This window comes from Lactuca saligna, chromosome 8 (assembly GCF_052625555.1).
Source record: "Lactuca saligna cultivar CGN05327 chromosome 8, ASM5262555v1, whole genome shotgun sequence".
Classification (NCBI taxonomy): domain Eukaryota; kingdom Viridiplantae; phylum Streptophyta; class Magnoliopsida; order Asterales; family Asteraceae; genus Lactuca; species Lactuca saligna.
The window spans coordinates 26,954,583-26,967,799 of record NC_136424.1 but is presented as its reverse complement, the minus strand read 5'-3'; the positions used below and the strand labels follow the sequence as shown (position 1 = coordinate 26,967,799).

Below are 13,217 nucleotides of genomic sequence, written 5' to 3'. Positions count from 1 at the left end.
ATTCATCAATGGTTGCTGACTTTGCTAAGTTAATGGTTAGTCGATTTCAAATGAGTATGAATCGAGAACTAAGCTTCTTCCTAGGTCTCCAAGTTAAACAAACCAACAAAAGAATTTCCATTCACCAAGAGAAGTACATTTAAGAACTTCTCAAAAAGTACTCAATGGATACCTATTGTGACATCCCCATTTTTCACGGCTAGAAAAGACCGATTTTGTTTATGCTTATTTGAAAATCAGAGTAATATTTTTCATAAAAATGTTGCGGAATTTGTGCTCAAAATAAAATAGGATAAAGATTTATCAAAGCATTTCCGTAGAAATGTATTTCATTAAAAAGACTCGGGATGTCATGTTCGATACAGATCAAAAGCATCAATAGTACAATATAAGCCTTACTACATTAGTTCATATCTACAGGCCTATATCCATAATCCCTCATCCAAAACATCACATCTATGCTCGAGCTCCACTACCTGTAATACATGAAACTGAGTGGGTCAGGCTTAGGATCCTGGTGAGCACATAGGGTTTTCAACCACAATAAATAAGTTTATTAATTTCATCAACCAACAATAACCTAATTACCCGTTGCCGTTATCCTCACATTACGTCCCTAAAACACCTATCATATGGGACCTAGACAAAGGATCAACATCGGGATGGACACTAATTCTAAGGGGATTCCTCAAAAATAGATGTCCTTAAGGCAACCATGTGGGGGGTGGAGTACACCGGTGAACACATCGTTCACAAACACCTACAGGTTACGAGCCCGCTAGCGTTCCACTGGACTGTCTAGAAGAGTCCGTGGTCATCATCTATACTCCGCTAGATAACAAAAACCACAACAACAACATCGAGGCCTCTCATTATTTTATCACACATCGTCTAATACATCTACCCATGTTTTACCCCAACATTTTTGTAGATATAAAATACGTATACAATTTAAATCATATAAAACTTATATAAAATCGTTCATCCAACATAGATAGCAAATATACATATAATATGCTCACATAGCACGTACTTTATATAAAATACTTCATATCTATGTGTAAGATGAAAGGGACCATGCACTCACTTGAAAAGGTGGTGATTCTGAACTCAGACAGCGCTTTGCGTCTTAAAAATAATTTCCTTTGACAAAACCTAATATTATTACCACTAGAATTTAGTCTATTATTCGCCGAGACTAATTAATAGTGTAGCTATTATTACTATTATATAAACGTTAAACAATACTTATATAACCCATAATAATAGCCCAAGTACTTATTATAAGTTCCTAATAACGTTACGATAATTAAATAAAAGCTATATTAAAAATAGCGTAGGTGTAGCTCACTTAGAACGGGTTTTATAGAAAACCGGTCTTTTCTTGGAGCAGCATTCCCAAGCCGAAAAGCTCTTCTTCTCGGAGCCGTCGAGCATTTCGGGGCTTCTGCCTCATGCTACGGAGGTTCCCTAGGCTTTTCGGGGCTAGAGAGAGGTTCTAGAGAGAGAGTAAAGAGAAGAAAGAATGGGAAAGGTGTGAAGAAAATGAGGGTAAGAGAGGTTCTATTTATAGGGTGAAATACGGCTGAGCTTGGTGCCACATGTCACCATCTGTTGGCAAGACTTGGGGAGAAAGCAATGGCCAAGATTATTCCACGTCACCCATTTTCGCATAGCACACTTCCGACTTCTAAAATCCGTAACTTTCACATACGAGCTCCGTTTTTGATGTTATTTATATCCACGCGTAAATAAAAATAAGATCTATAACTATCATTTTGACTCCGTTGGCTAATTCTCAACCGATCTTAAATTTAATAATACGAGGAGATTATACTGTTAAATGTCCGCGTAAAATTCATAACTTCTACATATGGACTCTGTTTTCGTCTGTCTTTTTACCGTTGAGTTCATATTAATGAGATCTTCAATTATCATTTAGGTCGCGTAGGCCAAAACCGCTCGATCTAAAATTCGAGTTTTGGGTCGTGCACTGCTAAGCCAAATATTAGAAAATTCATAACTTCCTCACACGAAGTCAGATTTGGGCGTTCTTTTTATGCACACTCTCGGTTTAACGTATACTACAACTTTGGTTTAGATTACTAAGGCCAAAAAGTCCTCTATCGTAACTTCACTATTTACGTCACACAACGTCGTGCTGGTTTTGTCGTGAAACTTCAACAGGTCATAACTTCTTCGTTGTAACTCGGATTTTGGCGTTCTTTAAATGTTCGTAATCCTTGTCACGACCAATACAACTTTCTTAATTGATATTGGGTTTATCTAACAATTTATTTTTTACGCTTATTTTTATCCTTTATTTATTATATCATTATAAGCAAGTAATGAGCACATAAATTCACATAATTCACGTATTACTCAAATAATTCATCTTTATTACTTCAAAATAGGTTACAATGGTTGACCTGACTATTACATCACTATACTAATGTTTAGCCCAGAAACACGAGCGTTACACATATGTCTCTGCTAAGGTACCTATGAGTTTTAGACATAAAATATTTTCGGACCCATCTAGTGTGGCAGTTGATGAAAAGAAGTACATGGGAATCATTGGATCCCTACTCTACCTAACAGCAAGTTGTCCGGACATCATGTTCTCAACATGTTTGTGTGCCAAATTTCAAGTCAATCCAAAGATGTCTCATCTATTGGCTGTTAAGAAAATATTCTGATACCTCAAATGTACAAAGAATCTCAAAATCTGGTATCCAACAAATGAGAGTTTTCTCCCTTAAGCATATTCCGATTCAAACTATGACAGTCTTCAATTGGATAGAAAAAGACATCTAGTGGCTATCAATTTTTAGGTGGTCGATTGGTCAGCTGGTCATCTAAGAAAAAAACTGCATTACACTTTCAACAGCCGAAGCGAAATACATTGTTGTTGCTAGTTACACGTCTCAAGTTCTTTGGATGAAATTTCAGCTCTTAGATTATGGTTACCGGTTTCAAAAATTCCAATCTATTGTGATTCTCAAAGTGCCATTGCCATCTCGTAGAATCTAATTCAGCACTCTATGACGAAGCACATCGACATACGGTACCATTTTATTAAAGATCACGTGTTAAATGGTAACATCGAACTTTTTTTTGTTCCATATGACGATGAAATTGCTGACATCTTTACTAAGGCATTAGACGAAACCAAATTCAATGGTTTTTCTGAACAAAATGGGCATGATGATGCCAGACCCTCAGTTTTTTCAAGAGGTTACACTCTCTAATGGCGACATCAGAAAGAGAATTAGTTCCAAAGCCAAATTATTTTTCATATCGGAACTATTGCATCTCAGAATAAATAGGGTCATTTTACGTGTTTTTTAACCACCTCTTGTAGTTTTAAGTTGTACAACTCATCTTATCATACGATGTCTATGACCAATATATCCATATTAGTACTATTTCATCTTGGAACTTACTTCATAAGATCATCCTGAAATTCAAGTCCAAAACGGTATTAAACTCTTTTCACCCCGGAAGTTTTTCAAATCTCACTCCGGAACATTTCAAATCTCACTCCGGAATCTTTTCAAAACTTACTCCGGATTTTTTCCAATTTCAATCATGAATCTCATAAAATTTTACACTCCTGACTCTTGGCTCTGGATCACATAAAAATTTATTCCGGAACCTATCTCGGGCCTTTTTCATGTTCCGAGATCACTCAATTTCATCCCAGACTCCTCATGATAAGAAACCATTTTTAAACATTCTGGAACTCCATTATTCTGAAATCAACACATGATGAGTCCAAAAGGTTTTAAGGTGAAACGTTTCTTAACAGTTACTTGTAATGATGATTATCTTTTGGTTCTTGAAACTCGTAACTTTTGCACACGTTTACATAAAGAAAACATATCATGTAATACGATGGCGGTCTCCATTCTTCACGATAAATCAGGAATGCTTTAGTTGATGCAGGTCAACTCAGTCCCATTTTCGGAAAGACATTAAATGCAATCCGTTTTCTAATACGGGTTTCATCATTACTTTTCAACCCGACCCATTTGACTCCTGAACCTATAAAAGCCCATCGAAATCCCTTTCATCCGTTACGCTCTAAAAAATCTCATTCCAACCTTTCTCTCATATCTCTCATAGTTTAAAGTGATTTTCTAGCTTTCAACCTAGAACAATGGTGTCCACCCAAACCGCTCCCAAAACCGTCAATTCTACCCCTAAAAAGAAGTCATCGAAAGGTTCATCTTATTCAATGACAACAGAACCCTAGCTAAGAGACACAACTAAACTATTTTCTCTCGATCCTAACGACTACGATGAGTCCATTCAGGTTAAGATTGATTTCATTGCTCATCATCTAATTACTGTGCCACTCACCAGGATTCCAGACCCACTAATCCCACTTAATCTTCTTCACACATCATTCAAATGCATCAAAATTTACAATGGTGTTCTTGAAACGAAGATCACAGGAGACAGAATTATAGCCATTCACAAATCTACATTCTTGAAAGCCGTCGGTGTGAAGGAAAACCCAACAAACTTCACTATCGAAGAACCATTAACTGAAGAGTTTCATTCATTCTTGAATCACATCGGGTACGATCCGACAACTGTACAAAGAATGAAGCTAGCTAATTCTCACCTGCTTCATTCCGGAAGAGGTACTGCCTACTTTCAAAACTATAAAATATTATTGCCTTTCGGACCAAACGTCCTTCGGACCTGTTAAAAGATTAATGGAACACATGTTAGCCATTATTCTGTCCGAGTCCATTTATTTAAAACAACACTTAGAGACTTCGATTGTGTATAGCCCTACATAATCTACCCATGTCTCTGTTGAGCCCATATCAGAAACGGCTAAGGCAGTTCCATCCGGAGGCAAGAAAAATAATAAATATGCCAAAAGGAAAACATCCCCTCCAAGCCAAAAGCCAGAAAGAGAATCAAATTCAGTTCCTCCTCTCAAAAGGATGGAGCTAAGGACATTAGGCTTGACTCTGGACATTCTTCTACCCCACTTACCCACTCTTCCGAAGTAACCTTCGGAGCTTCAATATCAAAAGCACACCCTCACAGGGAGTCTGTACATAATCCACCCTTACCTTCCTAACAACGTGATGGCGGTGTTGATGATAGTTCCTTTCCCCTTGGAATAAACCCACAAGTATCATTTGTTATGCCGTTTCCTTCTACACAAGCATTGTCCGAAACCCCTAATCCGGACCCCAAGATTTCCAAAGTGGGAGCAATTTCTCCTACTTTAGATGCCTCAGTTGGTCTGATACACTATAAGGGTACATGAAGACCAGGAGAGAATGATACAATGTGGGAAGATTTTATTGATAGGGATCAATGTCGACACTCTGGACTCACTAGATCCTAGGTCGAAGCAACACTTATCTCTATGAGAAACATGGTCATTCAGAGCAACTTGCCTTTTGTTGCCCTGCTGATAATGTAACAGATCTAGGGTTTGCATCCGTAGAAACTCAAGGAAACTACAAAACTGACGGTCTTCACTCCGATCCAAGTGAGGAACATTCTTGTTGAGTCTAAGAGGTTGTGTCATTGGGCTTAGCTCTTAGGTCCATTTGTATACTCGGTCTGGGCCTGTCTAGCCATGTTTTGATTTTAGGGTTTAGTATATATGTAGTGCATGCATGCATTATATTAAAGAGACGCTTCTTGATAATTTTTTTTCAGATCTTGTACCGTAACCCTAGCACACCTCTACAGTAGCAATTCTCATTGAATTCTTCTGAGGTGGAGCATATTAATCATTCAACACTCGTTTGATTCATTGTGGTGTTTATCGTTTTCTATTACTTGTTATTGTCTTATTGATATATGTTTGAATCTATCAATCTTAGAGAGTTTTATTCTTATCAATTGGTATCAGAACAGGAGACTGTGTAATTCATACGCATCTCTTCTGTTAGAACAATCTGTTTAGGGTTTCCACTTTTATCGAATCTGTAGGAGTTGTCATCTCTTTAGTGACGTTGTTTCTTGATTTTAATAAAACCCTAATTCAATATTTACAAGTCTGATTCTTAGCAGATATCTGTAAAAGGTCATCATGTCTCACGATGATTCACAAACTAATCCGATCAATATCTCAAACAACATTGGATCTACAACTAGGATTCCAATCCTATACCCTCAAGATTATGAAGTTTGGACACATCACTTTGAAGACTACGTAGTTGGATCTGAAGAAATTGGTTATCTAATCTGGGAGGCAATAACATTAGGTCCTTCTGTTCATTCTGGAACAAATAGAACCATTAAGACTCAAAAGGAGTACAACAAACTCTTGACTGATGTGGACAAGATTCCTCAAGGCGAAAGGATAAGTTGTTATGTAATGTAAAAGCCATGAGAATGATTAGATTTGATTTACAGTCCGATACTTTTCGTTTGGTAATCCCATGCACCACGATAAAATAAATATGGGATAGACTTAAAGAGTTATATTCCACTAATGAGGACATAGAACATTCCATCCAAACTCTATTGCTCTCTGAGTTCAGCACTTTCCAACAAAAGCCAGATGAAAAACTTATTCAGGCATTCGATCGTTTCAACCATCTTTTGAGCAAGATGATTAAGAACAATATTGGAAGAGAAGTGATTGAACAAAAGGTCACATTTCTGAATAGTTTAAGACCCAAATGGATTTCTGTGGTATCAACTGTGAAGGCTCGCAAGTAGTTTAAAAGTTATTCATTGGCGAAGATGGTGGGTATTCTGAAGTCTCATGAAAGTGTTGTGATAAAGGAAGCGAAAGTGGTGTCTAGTATGGGATCCTTGGCCCTTCTCTGTAAGGCAAAAAAGTGGTAGAAGATGAAGAAGAATCAGAAATGTCAAAATGTGATCTGACAAGCAAAGAGTATGCAATGATGGTTTCCAACCCGAAATGGTTGCTCACAAAAAGTTCCCTATTGCCAAGAACCGAAACTGGCAAGGAAGCTACAGCTCAGAAAAGGTGAAAGAGGAGATCAAATATTATCCTCAAAAAGAAGATGAGAAGAAGGAGAGCGAACTGATAGGAGACTCCAGATCCGATTGCAACTTCTCGCATGGCAAAAACCAATTTGCCAAAGACTTCATGTTAAAAAAGCTATTGGAGAAGAAAGAGGGTGAAGATGATGAAGTATACCATATACGCAAGCTAGAGGAGATAAAGAATAAGAAAACCTCTAACAATTCTATGAATGCTTTAATTGTAAACGAGAACGTTGTTGATGATGAGTTCGGTGGCATAGAGGTCTGGTCTACAAACTATGAAGATGAAGAAGTACGTAAACCCATGCATGGCAGGGCATTTGGGGCGAAAGAAGATAGTACTATGTTTGTTGGGAGATGGTTGTTGGTGACAGCTGGAGTGTCACAGATGAGGGGCTACACAACCGAAGGACAGTATGATGAGGCGAATCAGAAGGAAGATAAGTGTTTTGCTGCCAAACCTGTGAGCGAAAGGTTCAGCGACTGCGATCAGTTGATCAAGAAGGTAGAATCCATTCTCGAATCACTTAAAATACCTGTAACAAAATATGAAAAGGAATTAAATGAATTGAAATTCAAATTTTCTAGGTTAAGTGGAAGTCAAATACAAACACGCCTCACAAATGCTAACTTCCTCGACCAAATTAGTTGGGTGACATCCAAGAGTGAGGAAAGAAGGATATGGATAGAGAAGACGGAGTTAGACTTAGTTAGGACGAGAGATGAGTTGATTTATTTACAGCATTATAATTTGAAGCTTTTGAAACAAAGGAATATTTTTTGTTTAATTGCCAAATGTTTATATTCAAATATCACCCAGTTGCATCTAGATTGTGAGATAGAAAAAAAGAACCTTAAAATGATTTTTCCCTTCCTAGAATTCAAGGAGGACGAAGTCGATGCTGATTGTTATAACTGTGAATCCATTGTGTCTTTAGATGAGATTTCAGATGCCTATAGAATTGATCTGGACAAAATAGAGACTTTTATTAAGTCCAAAGACCATCAGGACATGCTTTGGAATTTATTGGACGAAAATGATAAATTGAAAATAAAGACCGAGACCATGCACAAATTTTACTCATTGAGTACCAAATTAAGTTCAGAAAATAAGATGAAAGTGGAAAATTCTTCTGAATTTGATGAGGACAGTGATATGAGTGAAATTTCTGTAGAGGATGATTTTGACTGCTCTGAATTCCTCAAAACCGAACCCAAACTGGCAAAACCACTCATATCTGAAAAATCAGTTGAGTTCGCTCGTATGTCCAAGGACAAGTCCAAAGTCCTTATAGAAAAGGCGGTTATATATAAAAAGGTGCAAACTATACTGAATAAGGTATATGCCACCATTGGAGTTACCAAGAAGCAGACAGTTGAGCTAACTTCTTTGGTAGATGAAGACAACGCTGATGGGTGTGATAATTTTTTCTGGTCAACTCCCATTAACAATGCAGACGAAACAGTAGGTCTTTCGGAGCAAACCTCATGGAGAGTCAAGGGTAGATATGTGGTTGAACCTCTTAACAAGCCTTCAAGCTTTGATAAGCCAAGTACAAGCGATACTAAAGAAATTCAAGGTGAACCGAAAAAGGCATCAAGAGAATCATCTCCAAGCGAAGCTCGTGAAGATAAACCGAAACCAAAACCAAACATTCACAAATCTCAAAAACAACTTGATGAGTAAACACATCAAAGGAACAAAAGGTACCAGAAGAATCTCACAGAGAGAAAACAGTTTTGGAATTCTCAAAACGCTCATCACGTTCACAAGGTATCGAATCCACAGGCGAAAGTAAGGCCTCAGATAAACAGAGGTCGATGCACTCACTGTAATTCTTGCAGTCAAACGAATCGAAGAAATAGTTTTGGTGTCGAATCAAGCAGTGATAACAACTGAAAGACCAGTTTCGGTCCTAAAGTCCATCATCCTCGTCAACAACCAAAGTTGAACCCAGTCAAGGACATCAAAGGAAAGGGAAATCCAGTCTTGCACTCTGAAGTTCATGCCAAGAAGACGTCAGCTAACCCTAGGAATATAAGAACTAGTTTAAATGAGAATCAAAACAAAATTAAATAGTCTGATTCAAATAAACCAAAACAAGAAAACAATAAAATCAAGGTTTTTACCATCAAAAGAAAAGATGAAACCACTTTAATAAAAAGAACATATTTGGTTGATCTTCCTGTTGCAATTCCCTATCCTGTAAAAGGCTCACAAGGACCCAAGAAACTTTGGATTCCTAAATTTGCTTGATTTTGGCAGGTTATAAGTGACGAGTAGTTCGACGATGAATGGTACATTGATAGTGGCTACTCACGTCACATGAAAAGAAGAAAGGAAGAGCTAAGGGAGTTTCGGGCCCTTAAGGATGGTGGATGTGTCAAATAAGGAAATAATTCATATGACATGATCAAAGGCTACGGAATGATCAAAAACGGTGAATTCTCAATTCGGAAGGTATCATATGTAGAGGGATTGCAGCACAATCTCATCAGTGTCTCTTAACTGGTTGTGGGAACTGTCCTGAAGGTTTCGTCCGATGATGAAGGTTCGGAGATTGTTGAAAAGAAGACGAAGACTGTCCTATTAAAATCCAAGTGAAAAGGAGAAATGTATCCTCTAAATCTTAACCCAATTCGAGGAAAACCAGTTGTAGGCTTTTAACGAAAGCACACTCTAGCGAAATTTGGCTATGGCACCGAAGGCTCTCACATCTCAACTTTAAGGATATCAACAAGTTAGTTATCGGTGATCATGTACGACGACTTCCACTTCTCAAATTTAGTAAGGAATATTTGTGCATTGCATGTGAGATGGGAAAGCAAAGTCGAAAGAGTCATCCCACACGTGTTAACACAAAGATCATCGAACCACTTGAACTTTTACACATTGACTTGTGTGGTCCTTCAGCAACCGAAAGCATCGGTGGTAGTAAGTATATTTTAGTAATTGTTGATGACTTTTCACGTTTCACCTGGGTTTTATTTCTTAAATAGAAATTAGAGGCGACTCCAAATCTCAAAGCATTTATAAAGCAAGTGGAACTTAAACTGCAAAAGGTGGTTAGAAATGTCCGAAGTGACAACGTGTTGAAATTCAAAAATCAAGAGTTCGAAGAATTTTTTATTGATAAGGGAGTGTCTCACAACTTCTCTGCTCCCTACACTCCACAAAAGAATGACATAGTTGAAAGGCGAAACCGCTCTTTGTGTGAAGCAGCCCGAACCATGCTCAGCTTCGCCTCCTTACCTTTGTACTTCTGGGCTGATGCAATAGCTGCTATCTGCTATACCTATAACTGATCCCTCCTCAATAAGCGCTTTTTCATCACTTCATACAAAATCTTGAATAATCGCAAGCCAAATGTAAAGTTCTTCCATGTGTTCGGTTCATGGTGATTTATTTTCAACTCCAAAGAGAACCAAAACAAGTTTGATGTAAAGGCAGATGAAGGGATTTTTATTGGTTAGTCGGTAACTTCAAAGGCATATAGGGTTCTGAATAAACATTCAAATAAAATTGAGGAAACCTATTATGTCACCTTTGATGATGATTACGTGAAGAAACTTCAATCAAGCAAAGGAACAACGGAGGAAATCCTTCCAAAATTAGGTCAAGTCTCGGTCCTAATTTCCAATCTATTTGAAGAATACAGGTTGCTCTTTGATGAACCAGAGAGAGCAATTCATTATGAGACAAAGGCAGCTGACAACGATATCAACAACTTGAAGAAAATTATCGATGAAGCAGCAAAAGAAATGGAAAGCAAACATCAAGGACCAACTGAACAGTCAGGTCCAAGCGGAGCTCCAAAAGAAAGTTGTATATTCCAGGGGTAAAATCCATCACCAGAAAAGACCCATGAAGTTCCATTCGAAGGGGAGAATTCTAAACCTACTGTTGAAAACGTCTCATCATTCGAGGGGGAGAATCCATCATCAACTTCAAACCATGGAAGTCCAACCGAGGGGGAGTATTCTGAACTAAATGTTGAAATAGTTTCGTCATTTGAGAGGGGGGGGGGGGATAATGAAACAAATAACAAAGATTCTCAATCAGAATTTGAGGAAAAAATACATGCTGAATTGGAACCTGCTTATGATCCAAATTATCCTCCACTCGTTAAATGGACACGTGATCATCCAAAAACTCAAGTAATTGGCTAATCATCTGATAGAGTTCTCACACTCTCTCAACTAAAAGCGAAGCAAACTAATTTATTCTCTCAAGTAGAATTTTGTATGTTTAACTCCTTTGTTTCCAAGATTGAGCCGAAAACAGTGAATACTATGCTTGATCACTCTGATTCGGTACAAGCTATGCATAACGAACTCAATGAGTTTGAGAGAAATCAGGTTTGCAAGTTGATTCCCACACCTAAATATGAATCTGTACTCCGCTTAAAATGGGTTTTCAAAAACAAGATGGACAAAGAAGGAAATGTAATTTGCAACAAAGCTAGGTTGGTGGTGAAGGGATACTGTCAGGAAGAAGGGATAGACTATGAATAGACTTTCGCTCCAGTAGCAAGGTTGGAATCGGTGCGAATCTTTCTGGTATATGTCGCACACAAAAACTTTGAAGTATTTGAAATGGATGTCAAGTGTGCTTTCCTGAATGGAGACCTAGAGGAGACTGTATATGTTGAGCAACCACCGTGTTTTGTGAACGAAAGGTATCCTAATCATTGTTGTATTTTGGTTAAATCCGTCTACTGTTTGAAGCAAGCTCATAGAGCTTAGTATGAAACCCTTACTCAATTTCTAAAAATGCCCAAGTTTAAACAAGGTTCGGTTGACCCAACCTTTTTTCACAAGAAAGAGTGTGACCACTTATTGATCGTCCAAATTTACGTCGATTACATCATCTTCGGTTCCACGAATCCCATCCTAACAGCTAGATTCAAGAAGTTGGTGGAGACTAAATTTGAGATGAGCTCAATGGGTCCAATTAACTCTTTTCCTTCGCTTGGATATTAGAGAGGGACCCAAAGGCATATTTATCAACCAGGAGGCTTACACGAAGACCCTACTGCCTAAGTTTGGTGTGATAGGATATTCCAAAGTAAAGGTTCCTATGACATTTGGAACGAAGTTAACACCATCTTTGGAGAATCTGGCTGTTGATATGACCCTCTTTCAGCAAATGATAGGGTCTCTAATGTTTCTAACAGCTAGTAGACCAGATATTATTTTTTCTGTTTGTTATTGTGCCAGGTTCCAAGCTAATCCACGCGGACCTCATATGGTGGCTGTTAAGAACATCTTTAGGTATTTGAAGCGAACCTCATCTCTCGGTCCTTGGTACCCAGCGAAATCAGGCTTCTTTGTTCAAGCATTCTCTGATGCTAATCTTGGAGGATGTGGTCTTGACCGAAAGAGGACCACTGGTGGTTGTCAGTTCCTTAATGGTAAACTTGTTAGCTGACAATCCAAGAAACAAAGGTGTGTGTCTCTTTCTACAGCCAAAGCTAAATACATCGCAGCAGCATCATGCACTTCACAGGTCATCTGGATACAAAGTCAACTTAGAGACTATGGCCTGAACATGAAGAAGATTCCTCTCTGTTGTGACTCAGAAAGTTCTATTCGAATATGTCACAACCCAGTACAACACTCTAAAATGAAACACATCGCACTGACATATCACTTCATCAAATATCACATTGAAGATGGTAACGTTGAAGTCCACTTTGTTCGATCAGCTGATCAACTAGCTTATATTTTCACAAAATCCTTACCTGAAGCAAGTTTTAATAAAATTCTGCAAGGCTTAGGAATGATGGAAGCTGAGTTAGTGCCGAAACCTCTTTCACCTCATTTAAATTAGTCAAGCGAAATAGAGCGAACGCTCGGTCTATTTCGGTTCCAGAATTTTCAGGGATCGAAATGAACCGAATGCTCGGTCCATTTCGCTTCATTATTTCTAAGAATGGACTCATGGACATCTTCAAATGCAGTAGTTGGGGCAGGTATATTTATCTTTATCTTTGTACTAGCTAAGTGTCCCTAGAATCATGTTGCTGCATGTTGACCGAAGCCTCAAAGACTTTAAGTGAAGCCATAATGATTCGATTTACATAAATCGATTCTTCCCGATCAGGCTGATAAATTCACTCAAGTCACAAGCTACCTTACTCTTCTCGTATTAAGTAAAGTGTTAACTTCTTGGTCACTTTCACATAGCAGAGGTACTTTTTGTCCTTTAGCCA

General features: G+C 38.1%; 1 protein-coding gene across 1 annotated transcript; it reads left to right on the top strand.

Moving 5' to 3' along the window:
* The first annotated feature begins 9,412 nt into the window (after window positions 1-9,412).
* LOC145009498 (uncharacterized) lies at window positions 9,413-12,433 on the top strand. Its single transcript, XM_078968185.1, has 5 exons — window positions 9,413-9,463; window positions 10,477-10,801; window positions 10,859-11,160; window positions 11,272-11,468; window positions 12,223-12,433. Exons 1-5 carry the CDS (start codon window positions 9,413-9,415, stop codon window positions 12,431-12,433), a joined length of 1,086 nt encoding a protein of 361 aa, XP_078824311.1.
* Window positions 12,434-13,217: the final 784 nt, after the last annotated feature.